At 46.0% G+C, this 19835-nt stretch overlaps 1 protein-coding gene across 4 annotated transcripts; it reads left to right on the top strand.

The window, feature by feature from the left end:
• Window positions 1-968: 968 nt before the first annotated feature.
• Window positions 969-15952, top strand: SLC16A3 (solute carrier family 16 member 3). 4 transcript variants are annotated; one of them, XR_012589911.1, is made up of 6 exons: window positions 969-1097; window positions 8781-9024; window positions 9496-9639; window positions 10035-10802; window positions 12138-13745; window positions 14335-15191. XR_012589911.1 is itself a non-coding variant. In XM_074607696.1 (6 exons), the coding sequence occupies exons 3-6, from the start codon at window positions 8802-8804 to the stop codon at window positions 12422-12424; spliced, it is 1422 nt and encodes a 473-aa protein (XP_074463797.1). In that variant the 5' UTR covers window positions 1011-1097; window positions 7298-7448; window positions 8781-8801; the 3' UTR covers window positions 12425-15952. The 4 variants fall into 4 exon arrangements, 2 of the variants coding, with proteins under 2 accessions (XP_074463796.1, XP_074463797.1); XR_012589912.1 differs by lacking the exon at window positions 14335-15191 and having other exon boundaries at window positions 12138-12496; window positions 12930-13144; XM_074607696.1 differs by adding an exon at window positions 7298-7448 and having other exon boundaries at window positions 1011-1097; window positions 12138-15952.
• Window positions 15953-19835: the final 3883 nt, after the last annotated feature.

Here is a 19835-nt window from a genome sequence, read left to right as displayed (position 1 = left end):
GCTACCCCCTCCTTTCAGGGAGCTGTAGGGAGCGAGAAGGTCTCCCCTCAGCCCCCTTCTCTCCAGGCTGAACACCCCCAGCTCCCTCAGCCGCTCCTCACCAGACTTGTGCTCCAGACCCCTCACCAGCTCCGCTGCCCTTCTCTGGACATGCTCCAGCACCTCAACATCCCTCCTGTAGTGAGGGGCCCAAAACTGGACACAGTATTCGAGGTGGGGCCTCACCAGTGCCGAGTACCGGGGGACGATCACTCCCCCATACGCTGGATCGTGTGCTGTAAGCACCCAGAGGAGTGGAACACCCACTCCCCAATTTCACAAGCCCTGAGTAGCCTAAGGAGGGCTACTTTCTGTACTGCACTTCAGAAGCCCATCAAAACTTGTGTGGATGCTAAATAATAGCAATATCAACACCCTCTCAGTTTTATAATTCAACATTTGTATGGATAGCAGTAGAGCCACAGCAGATGAGTGCAGAAAGCTCACTCCATCTGGATGTAAAAGAAGAGGAATCTCAAGCAGGCCTATTTGCAGGCAGCGCTCCTTCCGTAAAGGATGCGGAGGGAGGCCTGTAAGTTATCTACAGAATGCATAATATCACAATCAAAATGACTAAGAAGAAGAAAAAAAAAACAGGAAGCTCACAGAAGACTTTCTTACGTGAGGAGACAACGAAGAACCTGTGATCCCTCCCTGGAAAACTGAAACGGCAGCACAGAACAAGCCTCAGCTACCGACGCCCACGCTGAAGCCCATCGCTGGGGACGGCTCCTCCGGCCACAGGCCAACGCTACCCGCCCGCCGACCGGGACCGGCCGCGCCGCTCCCCGTCGCCGCCGCCGCCGCCTCGCTCGCGGGCCCGAGGCGCCCACGCGGTTCCGCCCCGCACGCGGCCGCGATGCCCCTGCGCGGGCCAACCTGTAGCGGCGGGAAGGAGTCACGTGGCGGCGCTAGGACCCGGCGCCCCCGCTCTGGCGTGGGAGGGGCGAGCGGCCGCCGACCTGCAGCGCCGGGCGCTCGGCGGGGCGTAGACGGGCGGGGCGGCGGTCCGGCGCGCGCGCGGGCATCCTCACGCCGAGGCGCGGGACGTGACTCAGGTACCGCGGCGGGGTCGTCGTGCGTGGTGCTGCGGGGCGCCCGGCGGGCGCGCGGGGGCGAAGGCCACGGGGAACGCGGGTGGGTCCGGAGCCGGGCGGGGCCAGGGGCGCATCTCTGCGTGGGGCTACCCGGGCCGGGGGACGCGCTCGAGCGCGGCGCCGGCGGCGTGGCTTCATCCCTGTGCCAGAGGCTGCGCAGGGCGCCCGGGGGCAGTGGTCACGGCGCGGGCTGCCCTCGCCCCCCTGGGCGCCGCCTCACGCGGGGCGGCGGGGCACCCCCCCGCCGCCCCCCGCCCGCTGGGTTTATCCCCGCGCACGGGGCCAGGCGGGCGCGTTTCTTCCTCGGGAGCCCCGCGCTGCGGTTCGCGTCGCCCGGCGTCCCGGCCGCCGTCGGCCCGATAGCGCTGTCCGGGCGCCGAGCGGTGCTGTCGGCAGAGCCCCGCTCCGGCTGCGAGCGCTGTCCCCGGCTTCCCCTTTCGGCGGCCGGTCACGCCGAGGCGCGCGATGCCACCGGCCCCAGCGCACGTACGGTGCCACGCCGGTGGCTCGTGAGGCACCCGCCAGCTCGGGCTCTGTTCCCGCCATCGCCGGCCTCAGCCCGGTGCCGGGGGTCTCCGCGCCCAGCCCCGCTTCCGCGGTCCCTTCGCTGCCGCTCACCGTTCGCGTGGGTGTCGAGCCCCGGCGGGAGAGAGATCCGGAGTTCCCGTTGCCACAGCGGGGACGGCTTGGATCCGCCAGAGCGAGCGACGCGCGGTCTGAGGGACCGTGCCCTCATCGGGACATCGCCGCGGCCCCGGGCGCCAACGCCGTTAACTCGGTTCCGCGATCGCGCCGAGGAGGGTGAGGCGCCGGGACGCGGCATCGCGCGGCGGGCCCTCGGGGCTGCCTGAGCACCGGCGGAGCCGTCTCGGCCCCGTGCCCGCCCCGGAGCGCCGGGCGGGCGGCCGGCCCTGGCCGTTGGCGGCGCCGCCACCGCCACTATTGTTCTCCCGACCCCGCGCCCCCCTCCCCCCGCGGGGCCGTCGCGGCCCCCCGGCCCGGGCGGGGGAAGAGCCCTGTATTGCCCGCTCCTGACCCGCGCGGAGGGGTCTCCGGCTTTGCCTTACTCGGAACGGTTCTGTGGAGAAAGGAAAAAGCGCACAAAGGTGTGGGTGAATTGCAGGGATACAACTTCCTCACCGGCGCAGACCGTTAGCACCGGTTGTGGAAACACGCTCTTCGTCAGCGGGTTTGCGTGCTTTTTGCGTAAAGCAGTTGGAAAACCGTTTGGTTCAGGATGTCACAGCGTGAAGTCATGTACGGTTTTGCAATATTTATTTCAGAGGGAGTGGTAGTTTGTTAAGGTGTGGCAGTCGGCAGTTTAAAAATGTAAACCAGAGTCTATGAGTGCCGTACACCTGTTGTGGTTCAGTCCGACCTGTAACTCAAGGTAAATTACAAGAATACTAAGTTGACATTTTAAGTTGTGAGTGAAGTGGGAATTCGCGTATCTCGATGTGTGACACCATGTTACGCAGCTGCACTGTCTGAGGTGATTGTATAAAATGACACCCCTCAGGCAGATCTTTTCCCGCTATATTCAGCTACGTGTGCTAACCTCGCTTGAGACACAGCGCACAGCCATGCAAGCACTTTTTGTATCAGGGTGGTTCCATGCTATTCCGCAAAAATAAGCACATATGTCCATCTGGTGACAGGACCGGACCCTTAATTAATATTCATCTAGCTTTTTGATTTTATACTAGACAAAATAAAGACACTTTTCTACTATAAACAATTGACAAGAATTTCTATTTTTCTAAAGCTCCAACACATTGCAAAGCCACCAGAGCTGCAGGGCTGAAATTAATTTTCATGATACATGAAGGATGAATTGTAAGTATTCAACTGAAGTTTGGATTCTGCAACTTCTATTTTTGAAAGCGTATGGAAAGCAGCCAGATAATTCAAGTGCAACTGAAGGCATGTTTGTCACTTTTTCTGGGCAGACAGAAAGGGCATATGCTGTCTAGTCTTAAGGTGCCGCTGTGATGCTGACATTAATGCATTTATCATAATGGATGTGGTGTAAAAAAACCCTGTAGGCTTTAGAAAAATAAGTCAAATTCTCCAGAAACTGGGCATTTGATACAGAGATAATAACTAGGGAGAGGTGGACGATGCTATTGTTATAGAACTAGTATATTTGTTTCGAAGGTGGGACCTGAGAAGATTGAACTGTTAGTTGCTGTTGTATTTGTAATTAAAGAAAATATTTTTCCAAGTATTTATCTCAAGATTAAAAGAGCTGTTTCTTGTTAAGAAGAAAGCCACAATAATACTTCTTCTTTACATGTGAAGTTAGCATGCAGAGCTCTGACTTATTCTTTTGCTTCTGGCCCAGTTTAAGTTAGGGGTACTTATTGGTAACACATTCATTAAGTAAAAGTTAAAAAAAAAAAAACAACACAAGAAACCAAAACAATAATGTAATCTGATTTTCCCAGATAATGTAAAGAACAAGGTTCTAACACTTTCATCATATAAATAAAAACATAAGCACAACTTCCCCTGTAGAGCACTTTACCCAGATAATGGAATCCACACTGGTTAGTAGTATTTGCCACACATAAAATTGCAGTGTGAATTTAGTGTGTCATTGCAGTCTGATAGTAACTTGTGATGGATGTTACTTACTGTAGTGTAGCAGCGAACGCTAAACTGGTTTGAGGGTAAGTGGGGACTGGAGATTGATTAACAGTAAGTGAGGGTTTGGAACATCACCTACAGCTACAGACAGCACAGAATTACTGTATGGTTTATCCTAGGAGTTTTGAGAGATAGATGAGAGATTGGTGAGAGCTGGTAAACCCTTAAGAGATGCAGATGCAGTGGAGCCGGAAAACTGTGATAAAACGGAGGAGGCCAAAATGGGAGAGTGAAAGTCACCGCAGGGCCTTGCGGGGAGGATGGGCGGTCAGGGCAGGCATTGCTAAATACGGTAATGATTTTGTAGGGAACGGGAGTTTGCAGCAGCCTTTGGAAATGAATGTGTAGTTCAGTTGGCTGATATTTAAGCAGGTAAGCCACAAGAAATGTACTTCTGTGTCATACCAGAGGCCCATCAAAATGGCTTGTATGAAGTACCTAGGAACAAGTTGCAATAAATAAAATTTGAATTGAAGATGGATGCATTAGTGCTTTAGAGCACCAGGAGAGAGCTAAAGTCATGCTGAAAAGGCAGATGTCAGTGATGGCAGTGCAAAGGATAGTTGCTTTATATGTAGAGGGCTATAACCAGGGTCTGGAGGATATTAGAATAAAATTATTTTTGCAGGGGTCATTTCCTGCAAAATTTCAGTAGAGTTGGTTAGTCTTAGGATTCTTCACTCGAAACCAAGGATAACATACATCTTTTGTTTAGTCTGCTTAGATTTTAATACCCTGGGGCAAATATAGGAGGTTTATGACTCCTGTTAACACAGTATTGAGCGCTCTGTGCTTTTCAGTGTATCCATACTCCCAACACCCTGTGAAGACAGGATCGTTATCCTCTTCATTCCACAGATAAGAAACTGAAGGAGGATCTCTACATTGCTCAGCTTAGACCGTCTTCCTCGTTTTGTAATTGTACCGTTCTCAACCTAGTGGGGTTCCAGACCGAATTCCAATCTGAACTGGGTTCCCTACATGAAAGTTCATGTTTTATTTTTGATACCATTATTTATTTCTATCCTAGGAATTCCAAGGCTGGGTAGGTTTCTGCCATATATACCACATATAGGTCAGCCTACGTACTCACAAATGTCCTTCCTACCCATACTGCAGATCATGAAGTACTGCTACGTGGCCAATAAGGGTATTAGCTAAACACCGATATTAGATTCTTGCAACTTCTAGCTGCTCCTTTTTGTAATACAGATGCTCTCCTTTTGTATACGCTACACCGTCACACCAAACACACCACCCACAATGCTACCTACAATCACCTAATATTTCCTCCTAACCGATCCTGTATTAGTCTCCATGGCAACAGGAAGATAATCTCAGGAGCATGAATCCCCACAGATTTAACTACATTTGCTCCCTTTGTTTTACATGTTACCAAAGCAAGAACCCATTTATAATAGGAGGAATCCGGAATAAATACTGACGATACTATCATGTCTGTTGTGGACACATGGAAGCTGAGCTGCAGCCCATTAAATGCAATCCTTTGTCTCTGAACAGGGCTGAGCCAGCAAAAGCAGAAAGCAAAGCAAACTCTTGGAATATTTACGCAGTAGCCTCCTGTCTTAGAGGCTTTGGCAGCGTCCCGGTGCTGAAGCAAAACTATAAGAAAAATGTTGCCCGTGCAGACGCAGCGGGAGCACCTCACACGGGCACCTCCCCGGCGCGGCCTCGGCCGTCCTTGTGTGGTGGATGCGTCTGGCCGGGTCGCGGGGGTTGCAGGGAGAGGGTGAAGAGCATCTTCTGCTGCGCTGACAGGGACGGGCCTCAGTTAGTTCTGGTTAATGCTCTTTTAACTGGGGCGTGTTAACAGTCGGTCGGTAGAGGGACCAAACCAGATGGACAAGATTGATGTATGCGCGTGCGTATGTAGATCAATCTTAAAAGGATGGCGTTAGGAGGTCCAGTGTGTTGGTTTATGGCGATTTTTAGCCAAACACGGTAATGGACATGACATAAAGAAGAGTTAAATGGATGTTTCCGTTTCCCCATAGGCTTATTTTGTGAAGCGCTGGGCGTAGGCCTGGGCCCGCCAGCCCGGCTGTCCCCCTGCAGCAGAGCACGGGCCGCCGTGGAGACCCGCGGTTCCTCCCGGGGCGGGCGCGGGCCGGGGCGGAGGCCCCGGGCTCCCACCTCCCGGCAGCCGACAGCGCTGCGGGCGCGCGGCCTCGGCCCCGCCCGCGCCGGGCCGCTGCGCGGGCAGCCCGCGCGCAGCCTCTGCTGCAGTGGCGGCGGCCGCCCCGCCCACCCGCCCGGTCACGTCCCGCACGTCTCAGTGCGGCGGCCGCCGGCGCGCGCGCGCCCTGCTAGGGTGGCTCGCGCCGCCGCACGTCACCGCGGTGGGGTCACGCGGGGCCGCGGCGAGCGGGCCCCTGCCCTGGGCCACCGCCGGCGGGACGGGACGGGCGCGGCCCCGGGCGGCGCCCGCCCGGAGGGTCGCGGCGCGGCAGTAGCCGGGCCCGCCTCCGGGCCGCGTGTGCCTCGGTCTCGGTTCGCCGGTGCGGAGTTCCCTCCCCGGCCCCGCCGGAGAAACTGGGCGACGCTCGGACGGTTCTCTCTTGAAGAAGGAAGCGCGCGGCCGAGGAGCTTTGAGCGGCGATTCGTCTGTGACGCCGCCTGCCGTGGCGGGGCGCAGGCTGTCGGGGCCCAGCTCCGCGGGTCTCGGGGGTCTGCCCCGGGGGTCTGCCCCGACGGCACCTCTGCTGTGGGCTCCGCGAGGGCGTAGCCTCGGCGGGGGCTGCCCCGAGCACCATGAGCCGTTTCTTCCTGGGGCTGAATACTTCTGTCCGGCACTGTGTAAGCAGTCTGGAGGAACTGACGATTCCTATTTTTCAAGAAAACGTGCTCACCTGTTACTACTGACTTTGTGTTGCCGCTAGATGGTTAATACAAATGAATAAAAATTAGCCAACTCTTCCCCCAGGATTTTAAACATTCACTCCAAATGAAATGTTCTGGCAATTTGGAAGTAGTGGGAGCGACGATTCCTCCTGCCCCTGAACTCTGTCATCTTATTCATGTTCTTTATACACTTGAGCTGAGATACTTGAATCAGCATTTTCCCCGTTATCATATTACAGAGCTACCAGTGTCATGAAGGATTACACTTTGTGCACCTACTCTGTACTGTCTGGTTATTGCTTTAAAAAAAATAACAGTCCCTTTTTCGAAGAATGCTTTGTACCTTGTATCATACAGAAGTTATTGGGAAAAACCGTTTTGAAGGGTGGACAGATCCCGGTGTCGTGATGGTTGGCAGAGATGCATCTTAAAACTTCCATTTAGTGCCCCAAAGCCTGGTGCAGAAATTTCCCAGTCTAACGAGCTGTGCATTTTTACACACGGCAACCGGTGAATCATCCCTCTGCAGTATGAGGCACCTAGATGCCTACTTTTATTGAGGTATTCTGTTTCACTTATCATTTAATCATTTTAGGTTCTAGTTGTATGGACTTAAGACAAATTGCTCTCTATTTATATTTGATTTCCAGAAAACAAGACCTGCAGTCGGTAGTACGAGGCTTACTGTCCTTGTACAGCCCAGGGTAGTAGAACAGCTATAGTCATGGCCGGGTTCATTTCTGCATCCCGTATGTAAAGTTGTGTCTTCCAAGAAGTGGGAGTGCTGGTCTGAATGCCATAGTAAGTACGTTCATATGGGCCTATTAACAACCGTGCACTCGGTGCTTAGCTGTCTAGATGAGCCTGCATCGGCTAGATGGCTGTGCCATACGTAGTCTGGTTCTGAAATGGAGCTGTAAGAACCACCTCATTCCCAAGGCACAGCGGTCACCACGCAGACCTACACGTCTGAAAGCAGAAGCCTTCTTTAGCGATGAACATCCCTGCGGTGCAGCTGTGCCTGCGCTCCCCTTTTAAATACTGTCGGAGAGAAACATTGACCCAACAGGAGTAATCAATTGCATTTAAAAGAAATGGGCAGGTTTTGGACATGTACAATTTAACCTATAACTTGTTTGAAGCTCACTCTAACATTTTCAAGACTTCTATAATATGCAGACCCTACAAAGCCCTGCCTGCTGTGATGCAGTACCTCCCTGCACTCCTCACGTACAGGGACACTATCTGCCCTTTCAGCGTCTCGCCTCCCCCCGCCCTTTTAAAACTTTGCAGCATTACTGTCTAGTACATAACATTCTTACGAAAAAAGATTTTATTTTTTAGATGCACAGGTGCTTGTGGCTGCTATGGAAGATGTGAAAGATAAGATTCATCAAATAAAATATTAAAAATTTTTACCGATAATGTAGTAACAACAATGGAAGGTATTTAAAGTTATTTGCTTCAGGCGGACAGGGATACTGAGCATCGCTCCCGTCATCCACAAAAACTGCCTGTGCAGATTTTCATTGCAGTTTAGCTTAGGTACGTCCTTGATGCATGAAAACTGATAGCTCATCAGAAGTTCAAAGGGATTTGTCCATCTTTTCAAAATATCGGTGGATCAGGGCTGTATTGCTGTTCTCAGTAGGGAACAAAGAGCCCGGGTGACTTGTACGCTGTCACACAGAACACTGGCAGTGCACCGGGATTTCGCATCCAGGTCTCCTAAGGGAATAGTCCAGGAGCTTCATATAACAAGGTGCTATAGCAAAAGTCCCGCAGACTTTAATGCAGTAGTTATTACATATTTGTGAGAGTCGGATACACCCCTGAACTGCTGTAATGGATTCAGTTTTTCTGTGAAACAATGATGTTGTTGAAGTCCAGTTTTGGCTTTGAGAGCTGTGAGGGGACCTTCATTTAAAACTCTTTTTTTTGTATTTTTTTTTGCATGCTTCATAAGGACTAAACCCGAACAAGGATCAGTTAAAATTGCACTGCATCTTCAAAATTTGTATTTAAAATACGCCCATATCTTATTTGTAACTTTAACTGTAGTGCAATTTCTGCCTGTTTTGGTTTGATAATTTTCCCAGTGTCTATAGACTGTCATTTCTTTTTGTTTCTTAGGGAACACTCTTGAGCTTCGTCATGGGAGCTGTAGTAGCTGATGATGGACCATCTGGTGTTAAAGCCCCCGATGGAGGCTGGGGCTGGGCTGTCCTTTTTGGCTGTTTTATCATCACAGGATTCTCCTACGCCTTTCCTAAGGCAGTTAGTGTCTTCTTTAAAGAACTTATCCGGGAATTTGGCATTGGATATAGTGACACGGCATGGATTTCCTCCATTCTCTTGGCCATGCTTTATGGGACAGGTAGGTAGTTCTCTGTTTTTGAAACAGTATCGTGTCATACGATGATGTTTGTAAATCATAAAGCCATTTACAGCATGAGTCACGATTGCATATCATTACTGGTGTGCAAATAAGGCATTCCAAAGAAGAATCACTATTAAGCACATAAATCCAAAAGTTATTTAAGCACATCCAGCTTGCATATAAAATTACGTCTGTAACTTGGTAGCTACTATGAAAAATAAAAAATGAAAAATAAAAATTGCATGGCACTCTGAAGATGACTGTAGAGGCAAGAACACTCTTCGGATTGGCCTGACAGTATGGACAAAGTACGGAAAGATTCACAGAATCACTGAGGTTGGAAAAGACCTTTATCGAGTCCGACCGTAAACCTAACGTGGCCAAGTCCACCCAAGAAACGCAAACTGACATAAAATCGATTGCAAAAATTGGTTTACCTTAGCAACTGTAACTTCTCTTCTCGCCCAGGTCCGCTCTGTAGCGTATGTGTCAATCGCTTTGGCTGTCGCCCTGTCATGCTGGTGGGTGGCCTTTTTGCCTCCCTGGGGATGGTGATAGCCTCCTTCTGCACCAGCATTGTTCAGATCTACCTGACTGCAGGGGTGATTACTGGTGAGTAGTATGCACCGTTGAAAATGAGTTAGCTAATGTCTTAGCTTTGGGTTGAAGTTTTGTATAAGTGACAAATATCTAAATTATCAGGATCGTCCAAATGGGCTTTTATAAAGATGGCAGATAAATGTGGAATTAAATTGTTGTTTATTTTTTTACGAACGTGAATTTTTCTGGTATGTTTAATAACTGCTGCTGTAATCGGTGAAGGGTAACCACAGAGTACAAGAATATTATGCAGGTGGAACGCTTTGACAAATGTTATCTTAGAATTCTTTTATTCATTTGAAATAAAACTCTTTTCTCTGAAGTCATGAGTCAGAAAAACTGTAATTAGAATTTTTTAACATTGATATTGTAGGCAAGTATTAATTTTTATGTACCATCTGTTGCAGGTTTGGGTCTGGCACTAAACTTTCAGCCTTCGCTGATCATGTTAAACCGTTACTTTGACAAACGCCGTCCCTTAGCCAACGGGCTATCCGCCGCCGGGAGTCCAGTGTTTCTTTGTGCTCTCTCGCCGCTGGGGCAGATACTACAACACGAGTATGGCTGGAGAGGAGGATTCCTTATACTGGGCGGGATGCTGCTCAACTGCTGTGTATGTGGAGCATTAATGAGACCTTTGGAGCCACCCAAAAAGTCTGAAGCTACCAAAGAACCAGCTGAGAAGAAAGCAAAGAAGAAACTTCTGGATTTCAGTGTGTTTAAAGATGGTGGTTTTGTAATCTACACGCTAGCGGCATCTATCATGGTGCTAGGCCTCTTTGTTCCCCCAGTTTTTGTTGTGAGTTACGCCAAGGATTTAGGGTATCAAGACACCAAAGCAGCTTTTCTTCTGACTATTCTGGGATTCATTGATATCTTTGCTCGGCCTATTTGTGGAATGGTAGCTGGTCTTAAATGGGTTAGACCACGCTGTGTCTACCTCTTCAGTTTTGCTATGATTTTCAATGGCTTTACAGATCTCATGGGTTCTATGTCTGTTGATTATGCTGGCCTGGTGGTCTTTTGCATTTTCTTTGGCATTTCGTATGGAATGGTAGGTGCTCTTCAGTTTGAAGTTCTCATGGCTATTGTTGGTACTCAGAAGTTTTCCAGTGCGATTGGTTTAGTGCTCCTGGCAGAAGCTATGGCTGTTCTTATCGGTCCACCATCAGCGGGTAAGTACTCCCTTCCGTTCAGAATCCAAAATCATTTGCATTACGTCAATTTACACAAATTGTATGAGAAGGGAGCAGAGGAATAGACAACATGAGTCACTCGAGAAGTGCGTATTGTGCTAGTGTTGCATATGCTTCAATGACTTTCAGCAGTTACAATCTGAGACAGTTCAAGACAGGGTGGGATAAATCTTTTCCTTGGATCTATTTCAAGATTGGTTGAATTGCCATCTGGAGATGATGCTCTTTCTTCACTGAAAGCCTACACTGGACCTCTTATTAGTAACAGCTAATATTGTATGAGTTGAGTTTTACACACACTGTGAAGTTCAGACCTCTTTGGAGTTGGGATTCAGAATATGAAACCTGTCAATTTTCTTTGGGAAGTACTAGGATAGATTCTCTATACCCATGGTAGCTTTGGAGGAGGAAAGAAAACAACAGGAGGAGGAGGGAAAAAAATAATCTTACAAGGAGGACTATAAAACTGGATTGTTTTAAGGAAGTTAGACTGCTTCTGTTGGATGGGTCTCACAACCCAAGAATAAGGGGACATTACAAAATAATTCAAATTCATTAAGTTGAATTCAAAATTGCAGATTAATTACTAATCAAAGAACATAAATTTTACAGACCCTGAACTGAAAAAACCCACAACCCAGCAGTTCACTGCCGTAAAATGTTTACTGTTTATACCAGACACTAAAAGCATCTTTATTGTGCTCCATATAGCACTAAAGTATCTTTAGTGTGACGGAACTCCTCAGGGAAAAAACAGCACTAGGCACAACTTCCTTTGATCTCGAGGTTTGGAGAGGCGCTTCTTTCACATCCTCCCCTCTTGCTCTTTCACTTCCACCTCACTCCTAAAGCATCAGCATCAGCCAGTTACTCCAGACCAACTATTAATAAGATTTGCATTTTAAGCAGACAGCGCACCGCGTGTGTAGGCAAGGAAATGAGATAGGCAGTGAGAGGCCGCTGATGATAGAGACGCGTGCCACAGATGCACACATACGGATCTGAAACACGCGGTACTTGGCTCTGCTCTCACGTAGGAAGGCAAGGCTGGTTGTACTCCAGCGGAGTTGCACGACCCTGTGCGTGCAGGGAAGTATGTGTTTCGGGATGTGACGTAACAGCAGTGAACGCTAAACTGAGCTGAAATTATTGAGAAATATTTTGTTATAAACTTGTTAAAATGCTATTTCAAGAACCTTGGTTAGGTAGTCATGGTTCTTCTAGACAGTCATTTCAGTGGTGTAAAAAAACAGAAAAAAATTCATTGCAAGATAGTAACTTTTGTTAATTACCTGTAATGTGGTATTTTTTCAGGAAAACTCTTGGATGCAACAGGAAGGTACATGTTTGTTTTTATTATTGCTGGAATTGAAGTTACCACCTCGGCACTTGTATTGGCCTTGGGAAATTTCTTCTGCATTAAGAAAAAATCAGAAGAACCACATACAAAAGAAGAAGCAGCAGAAAGAGAGGAATTAAACAAATCTGAAGACAAAGCTCCTGAAGATGCCAAGGTGGACTCTATTGAAGTGGAGCAGTTTCTGAAAGATGAGCCTGAAAAAAATGGGGAAGTTGTAACTAACCCGGAAACATGTGTGTGAGCATGACAGGAACCCAACAAAGTGTTTAGAAAAGAAAGATTTTCAACACTATTTATTTTAGAAATAGAACTAGTTTAGGGCTGGGCCATCTGCTTTATTAACTGGAGGCCGTTTAGCTCATCAGGTCTCTCTGGAAGCTGATTAGCTAGACAACCTTTTATCGGAAAATTAGCTTTATCAGTAAAAGGTGGAGTATTGTGGCTATACTTTTTATGTAAACTAAAAAGCTTTTATAAACACAAGTAGAGTCTTGCTATGCATCACCAGAAACTGCTCACTTGGAAGAGATATAGGAAGAATATTTTTTAAGAAAAGTGGAATTATATGTACGTTTTCAGACAATAGTGGTGAAATCGCTGTGTTGTGCGGCTAAATATAATTTCCCTTTCTGTTTGCTTTGTGAAGGGGAAAGAGTTTGAGATGGAGAAAAATCTCAGGAACTTAAAGGTCTCCATTAGGTTTTTGAATTTCTTACTTTTTTAGATTTTTAGATTAATTGGCTCAGCCCTAATTTAATTTTGATAATATCTGTTACTTTGATTTATGTAAATGTATTTCTGAGTTTTGTCTAAACCTGTAATCTTTGTAATTATCATCTGGAAATACTGTATGTGTATGGCACATTACAGACGCCACCCTCCGCAGATCACGCAAGCGGTATTCCGAGGTAGTACTAAAAGAAAATAAAATGAGCAGAATCGATCCTGGCACACCATAAGCAAACAAAGTCAGCCTACTTTTACGTACCCAGTTTTCAGTACAGTTTCCCTGCAGCATTGAAAAATACCACAAGTAACATGGAGGAGACAGATATTAGGTTTAGTAGAGTCTTCTGAAAGACTGCCCATTTGGTATATAAAAGAAACAGTGTAAGTTTCCAGATGACCTATAAAATAGAGCGGGGAGACTTAGGGAAGGGACTGCACTATTTTGAAACACGCCAGCCACCCTTCAAATGCAACATGGGAAGGTCCTAAGTTTTTTTGGGTTTTTTTTTTCCATTTACCCCGCTTCCTTATCCTTTTGCTTAATCTATGGACGTTCAAGGTGCCATTCTTGCTGGTTGAGGAAACGTGAAAGAACTGTTGATCGCATTTATGACGGCAAAGCCTAAGGACCAATCGAGAACGGGGCCGGCTCCGCTACTCATTGCACAAACAGAACAGGGAGTCTCTGGCCAGTCTTTAAATCTTCTCTGACATTGGGACGGGGGAAGGAGGAGAACGAGAAACAGATCAGACAAGGCATCGATGGCACATTTGAAGAAACGTGGGAAGGGAAAAGATTCATTGTGAGGACGCTGAATACAAAAGGAAGGAAGGTATTCTAGATATTTTTGTTCCCACCAAACACATTCAAGAAATGCAATCTTTTACACGAAATGCTACTGCAAACCACCTTTCAGATATGGTTATAAAAAGCTCTCTAGGCTTTGTGACTGCAGCACAGTCTTCAAAGCAGACTAATTGTAACGGATTCAGTTTTCTTGTTGGTAGCAAAGGAATACTGGCTTTCCGGTGCCAAAATTGTTCCACTTAATAACTGAAAACTTAAAAAAAACCCAGACTGAAAGACCCTAATCCCTTAAAACCGTGCATCCCTTTTAAAAATAGCATCATTAGTTGTTTCATACGTGACCATTTTAGCAGAAAGGTACAGTGAATCCAACAAAGTGCCAAAACCACGAACCATTCCCTAATGGAGCGATCTTAGATACCAGCTTCCATTCTGGTAGTTTCTTCAAAATGGTTTTGCATTGTTAGGACAACGTTGCACAGAAATTGAAAAGTCAGGATAATGATTTATTTTTTTTTTAAATGATTTTAAAAAGAAATGGATGCTGCATTGAATAAACCGTTTATTTTTATATCGTATATAGCGCATTACTTTAAAACCTTTTATTAATTTAGTGGCAGGAATTGCGCTGGCACGTCCTCGTTGTAAGAACTCAGCCACTGAACTCAGCTCCAGTTTGCTGAAGACTAAATCAGTACCTGGAACACAACACTGCTGGCTCCAGAGGCCGCCGTGCGAGACGGCAAGAGGAAAATGGAATCCACAGATCAGTTTATGATATCCCTGGCAGCTGCTTCAGATGATACGTGAAAACCCGATATAGCTTTCGGGTTGGAGTTCCCTGTTCCGTTTCAAAAAGCAAAAACTAGAAACCTTCCCAAAGGTCAATTCAGATTCTCAAATAGCCATTTTTGTCTTACTGTGGGTTTTGATCACCAGATTTCTTTGCTAAATGATGCTATCCTGTTATCACAGAACTAAATGGTTATTCCTTTGACCTCAGGTTTTGACACAATTTTAATTTTCTGAACATTCTGCAAATTGTCTAGACTGTAACATCTCGAAAATTTGGGTTTATCATACTGACTTTCCAGACTATGTTTCATTTTCTATGCATAATACCTTTAGGGTTACGCTGGAAACAAGAAGTGTTGTTACAATTTTATGTGATTGGGGCAGAAGAGGAAGTTTTTAAGACACGGGAAACACATTTTAACAAGACACCATAAATAATTTCTGAAGTAAATCCAGTGTTCACAGAATGTGCCTCGTTGGCCTATACAAGTTCTTTTCCTGGACTCAAAGGTGAACTGCTCTGCGTAGGACGGGCAGTGCTCGTGTGCCATTTTCAGCATGGATCTAGCACTGGACTGCAGTATTCCTGAGAGCAGGAGATGCGCACTGCACGAGAGAGGCCAAGTCACAGGGCTGTGAGAAATAAAGGTGGGAATTTAATTTGCTAAGGAGTTTCACACAGGCTGTCAAATCTTTTACCTTTTTCATTATTGACAAGAAGCATCAACGCAGGGATGAGAAACTCCTAATGGAGATCTCTGAGCAATATCAAAACTGACAGGCTTGAGAGTACCGCTGAGTTCTGGAGCCAGTTATGCTCCCTGCTTCCATTCCGTCCCATTCGGGTGTGTGCCAGCCCCTCCAGTCCTCTTTCCCTCAGCTGCCTTTATCTCCTTGGAAAGAGATGGACTCTTCCTCCACGCATGCCAGAGCCCTGGCCTGGGCAACTGCGGGACAGCATGCCGGGCTGTGCCGAGGCGTACCCCCAGCTGCTCCTGCGGACGTGGTCACAAAGGCTGCACATCGAGCTCCTCTTTTACAGACGGCAGCAAGTCCTTAGGTGCTCAGCGCTGTCTTAGAACACCAGCTAGAAAATGTTACATAGAGAAGGCGAGGGTTGTATTGGAACCCTTTCTCTCGGCAAGAGTAGCCTGGCTCCTTATTAATTTAACTCTGCTTACTGTAAATTCACCAGGAATTGCTTTTAAACCCCTCTAGGTGTTTTGGTACAGTATTTCTTTAATCTCAACACCACTGAGATCCCCTTAAGAGCAGTTTGTGAGATGTGCTCTTTCATACGTTTTGAGGACGCGCGTGGCCAGAGCCATAAAGCATTGCTAAGGAGACGGTAACTGCCCAGGGCCGCAAGCACAACAGTTCCGTGCAACATCTACCTCGACGAACCTTTCTTCAAGCTTCATCTCATTAAAGTTTTGTGATTTGAAAAAAGAAAAGGGATGAAAAGGAGAAAGGGAAGGCAGGTAATTATACAACTAAACTGCCAAGCATCCCAAAGACAACGTTACAATTTACTCTTGCATCACACACTATCGGAACAAATGTAATTTCTTTAGACATAGAGTTCATTAATCTATTTACGAGGTCTGTGAGGGAAACAAAAACACAAGTGCAAAAAATCCAAGTATAATACTATAAACCAGTTGAAAGATAGTTTCCGTAGATTATTTCTCTGAAACTAATGAATGGTCTTTTAGTGTACAGGCTGGCATAGTTTTTAAAGCTTTTTAGATCTTTGTACATTGTATAAATTGTGTAATATAGGATTTATGGTTAAAATATTGTATGTTTGATCATGTAATGGATCTTAGGCCATTAATTTCCTAATGCAAGGAGAGAGCGTGTGTATAAATGCCTGTAACACACAGAGACTATATAGAGGTGTACATGTGTGTGCATATATATATATTTATATATGTATGTATCAATCTATATCTATATCAAACATGGCAAATACCCACTAGAGTAGAACAGAGACAGTTTGGCTGTTTACTGGACAACGAGCAATGCAGAGTTAAAACTCTTTTCTTCTTCCTCCTATAAAAAGATACGTTTGCTTTTTTAAAATTTCTAAACAAAATATCTTGTAGCTATTTGGGGCATAGAAGATTTCAGTGGAACTAAAAATCTGAAAGTGATGCAGCTACCACAATCTCTAGGTTTTATTTTTCTCCAGTCCTTAAATACGTTACAGCAAATCTTTACCCGTACCTGCTGCTAAAGCAGCCCGTTCCCTAAAGCTGAGACTTGAGACGGTACGAAGGTGTGATGTGAAGGACTGGACAGATCTTGTGCTTGTTAATATTAAATTCCATCCAAACAAACGTGTTAGACAATGTAAAAATCATTCTCTAAAAAGAAATTAAAACATTCGCCTAGCCAAGCAATCAAACTCCAAAATGAAAACCCCAAATTCACTCTGGTGTGCGCCTTTGCTACATCCCAAAGCAAAGCTTTGGTAGGCAATCGTGAACAGAGGGCTTTCAGGAGAACGCAAACTCTTCCATGTTACAGCGGTAAGTACTGGCTCGGGTACGTGTGTCTGCGTGTCTTTAGGCTAATGGGAGTACACTTCAGCTTTGTGCAAGTCAGATAACTTTGTTTCTTGTTAACGCACTTTAATGTAACGTGTACATTTACAGTTAAGATTTTTTTTTATGCTTTTCTAGTAAACTGTTGCAAATGTAGTGAATAAATATTTATTTGGTTGTCAAAAATTGCGGGTGTGAGGAAATTAGCTTAGAAAAAACCAACTTTAACACCCAGATTTGGAAATTGGGCGTCATTTGGGCTTGCTGCAATGGCTAAGCGGAAGCAGAATGCTCAGAGAGAGGAAAGTAGGAGGCGACACCGAGCTGACGGGCAGCCAGAAGGTCACCTGGGCAAGGGGACTGGCTTTGCCATGACTCACAGTTTGCCAGTTCCAACACAGAAACGGGCTCCTGTCGTCAATGATCCTGAAGACTATTTTAAAGCATCAACTAATTTAAAATAATAGCTATTAATTTTGTGGTGGTCCATATAGAAATTACCGTTCTTGTCCTCTGAAGAGCGCTCCTGGTTTTGATTGCAGGTAGTTCTGTGAACTGCTATGACATATAAAGCCCTAAATATTTTAAGCACTGACTTGCCAGCAAGCGGTCTTTATCGTCAAGTGATAGAACTTGACGATAGAACTTGAAAGTTCTTAAGAAAACATAGTTTAAGAATATATTTATGGTGGGGTTTTTTTGGATCCTGTGGTGCCCCAGCTACAACTGGCTCCTCAAGGTATAATTCTCAAGGATATACCCAAGTGAATCAAAATTACAGTTTCTTCAATTTAACAAGAGCTACATTTTGCTATCTAGAAGCTGTCTAGGAGGCTCACACCTACTTGTGCCTAATTCTAAGTATCGCTGCTGAGAAATTCTGGAGAGATCTCTAAGCTCAGCTTCAAAAGTTTCTGTTATTTACACTGAAAAGATTGTAGGTCTAGTTTACATAAAACTCTATGTTTGAATAAATATACCATTATCTTTTTTATGCTAGTAAAACATTGGTAAAACTTAAGGTGTAATCAAATGCTTTGCTATCCCGCTGGCCAGCTCGAGCCATGTGCTGCTGCAGGAAGGAACGTTACCGGGTGGACTGAAATGACAGAATTTGTTAGCGTGCAGTCCGCATACCCTTGTGACAGAAAACCAAAGAGTTTATCTTTGCTTCTGTTACTCTCCGAGTCCGAAAGGACGGACTCAGGCCATTAACTGTGGAGGAAAACTGGCACGACCCAAGTCGCACAGCTGTTGTTCCCTGATGCTGGACCTGTTATAGGAAGGTGACCCACCAATATCTGAAGAGCAAACACCTTTGACAACAGCAAAGGCACTGCGTATGAGAAGCAACGGCTTTGGAATATATTATTGTAGCAGCTTTCTCAATGCCTCTGGAATAGAACTCAGTTTTGTGCCAGTAGGAAAAAGGCCCATCTACTGCAAAAGTCAGGACTCTTAAAAGTATCTTGCTGGTGACCCAGTCTGCGAGATCAGCCGTCCTGCATCTGTCTGAAGAAGTACAGAAAGTTAGAGGCAGACAGAGTGAAAAGCTACTTACCCGTCAAGTTAGATGCTGTTTGTTCCTTGACTGATCTCGACTCCTGCTTCATCATCTCAGCAATATTCCAGCTGGCAACTTCCCTCGTTACCTTTAGATGAATGCTTCGGAGCAGTAAGCAATGAGGATAGCTCTTGCTCTTCTGACCCTTCATCTACTACTGTTTCAGCAGTTTAAAGCCTTTCACTGGAAAACTCTGAATCCAATGAAGAAGCGTATCTAGATTTTAGTATTTAAAATTCTTAAATAGCAAAAGACTTTTCAGTCTTGCTGAAAAATATGGCTTAAGATCCAGTGGTTGACAATGTCAGACAAACTTAAAATACAATTTCTTAGCAGTGAGAGCAGAGAAACGTTTGCTGTTTGGGGTCTTTTAAGAAAAAAATCTGCACACAACCTCAAAATACTGTGAATTGCTGGTGTATCCCTTCCTTAAGGATTACGGGAAATACCAGAAGCTGCACTGCCTTTGTGCCTTGCAGCTCTGAACCAGGCCGAGGACTGTAATTAAACTAAATGGTTTGTCTGGTTATGGGACGTGGATTTTTCTTCCTAGTGCATAATGTACCAAACCAGTTCCTGTTTTGTTCCGCATCCCATCCCACCCCACCTCAGGTATACTGGATTGGTCACAGCAAAGACGCGGAAGACTAGGGCTTAATGCTTTAGGCTGATATATGCAATTTTGCGTTTTCCCACATTCCTATTTGTCCATTACACTTATATTTCTCAGACTTGCATCTTATCTACGCATTTTGAGTCAAGAATTTTCCCAAAATGCCAAGAACAAAAACCACTATCTTAAAAAATTTTTTTTTCGTTCGACTGTGTATTTTTGTAGATCATGTATATACAGAACTCATCTGATTTTCTGCGGTCCCTCTGCCTGCAGCATGCAATGGTTTCGTCAAAAGAACCAAAGCATACTAGTCTTAAGATTAAGCAGGAAAAAAAACACCAATGGCTGAGAAAAAGTCATAAAGTGTTCCTCCTGTGCAAATATTTGCTGATAAAGTTAGTAGGATTTTGTTGTCAGACAGATTCTTGCTGAAGACCAGGCCTCTAAGCACCCTCCTGGTACCAAAATACTCAACGATGCAAACCGAGCACACAAGTTCCTACCATCACTTAAATCTCGACGTGTACGTGTAATTCCGGTACTTGTCCCTTGAATGAACCAGAGGGAAGCGTACTGTATTCTTTAACAGCA

The sequence above is a fragment of the Larus michahellis genome, chromosome 14, assembly GCF_964199755.1.
Source record: "Larus michahellis chromosome 14, bLarMic1.1, whole genome shotgun sequence".
NCBI classification, from domain to species: Eukaryota; Metazoa; Chordata; class Aves; order Charadriiformes; family Laridae; genus Larus; species Larus michahellis.
This window is presented reverse-complemented; position numbering and strand designations above follow the sequence as displayed.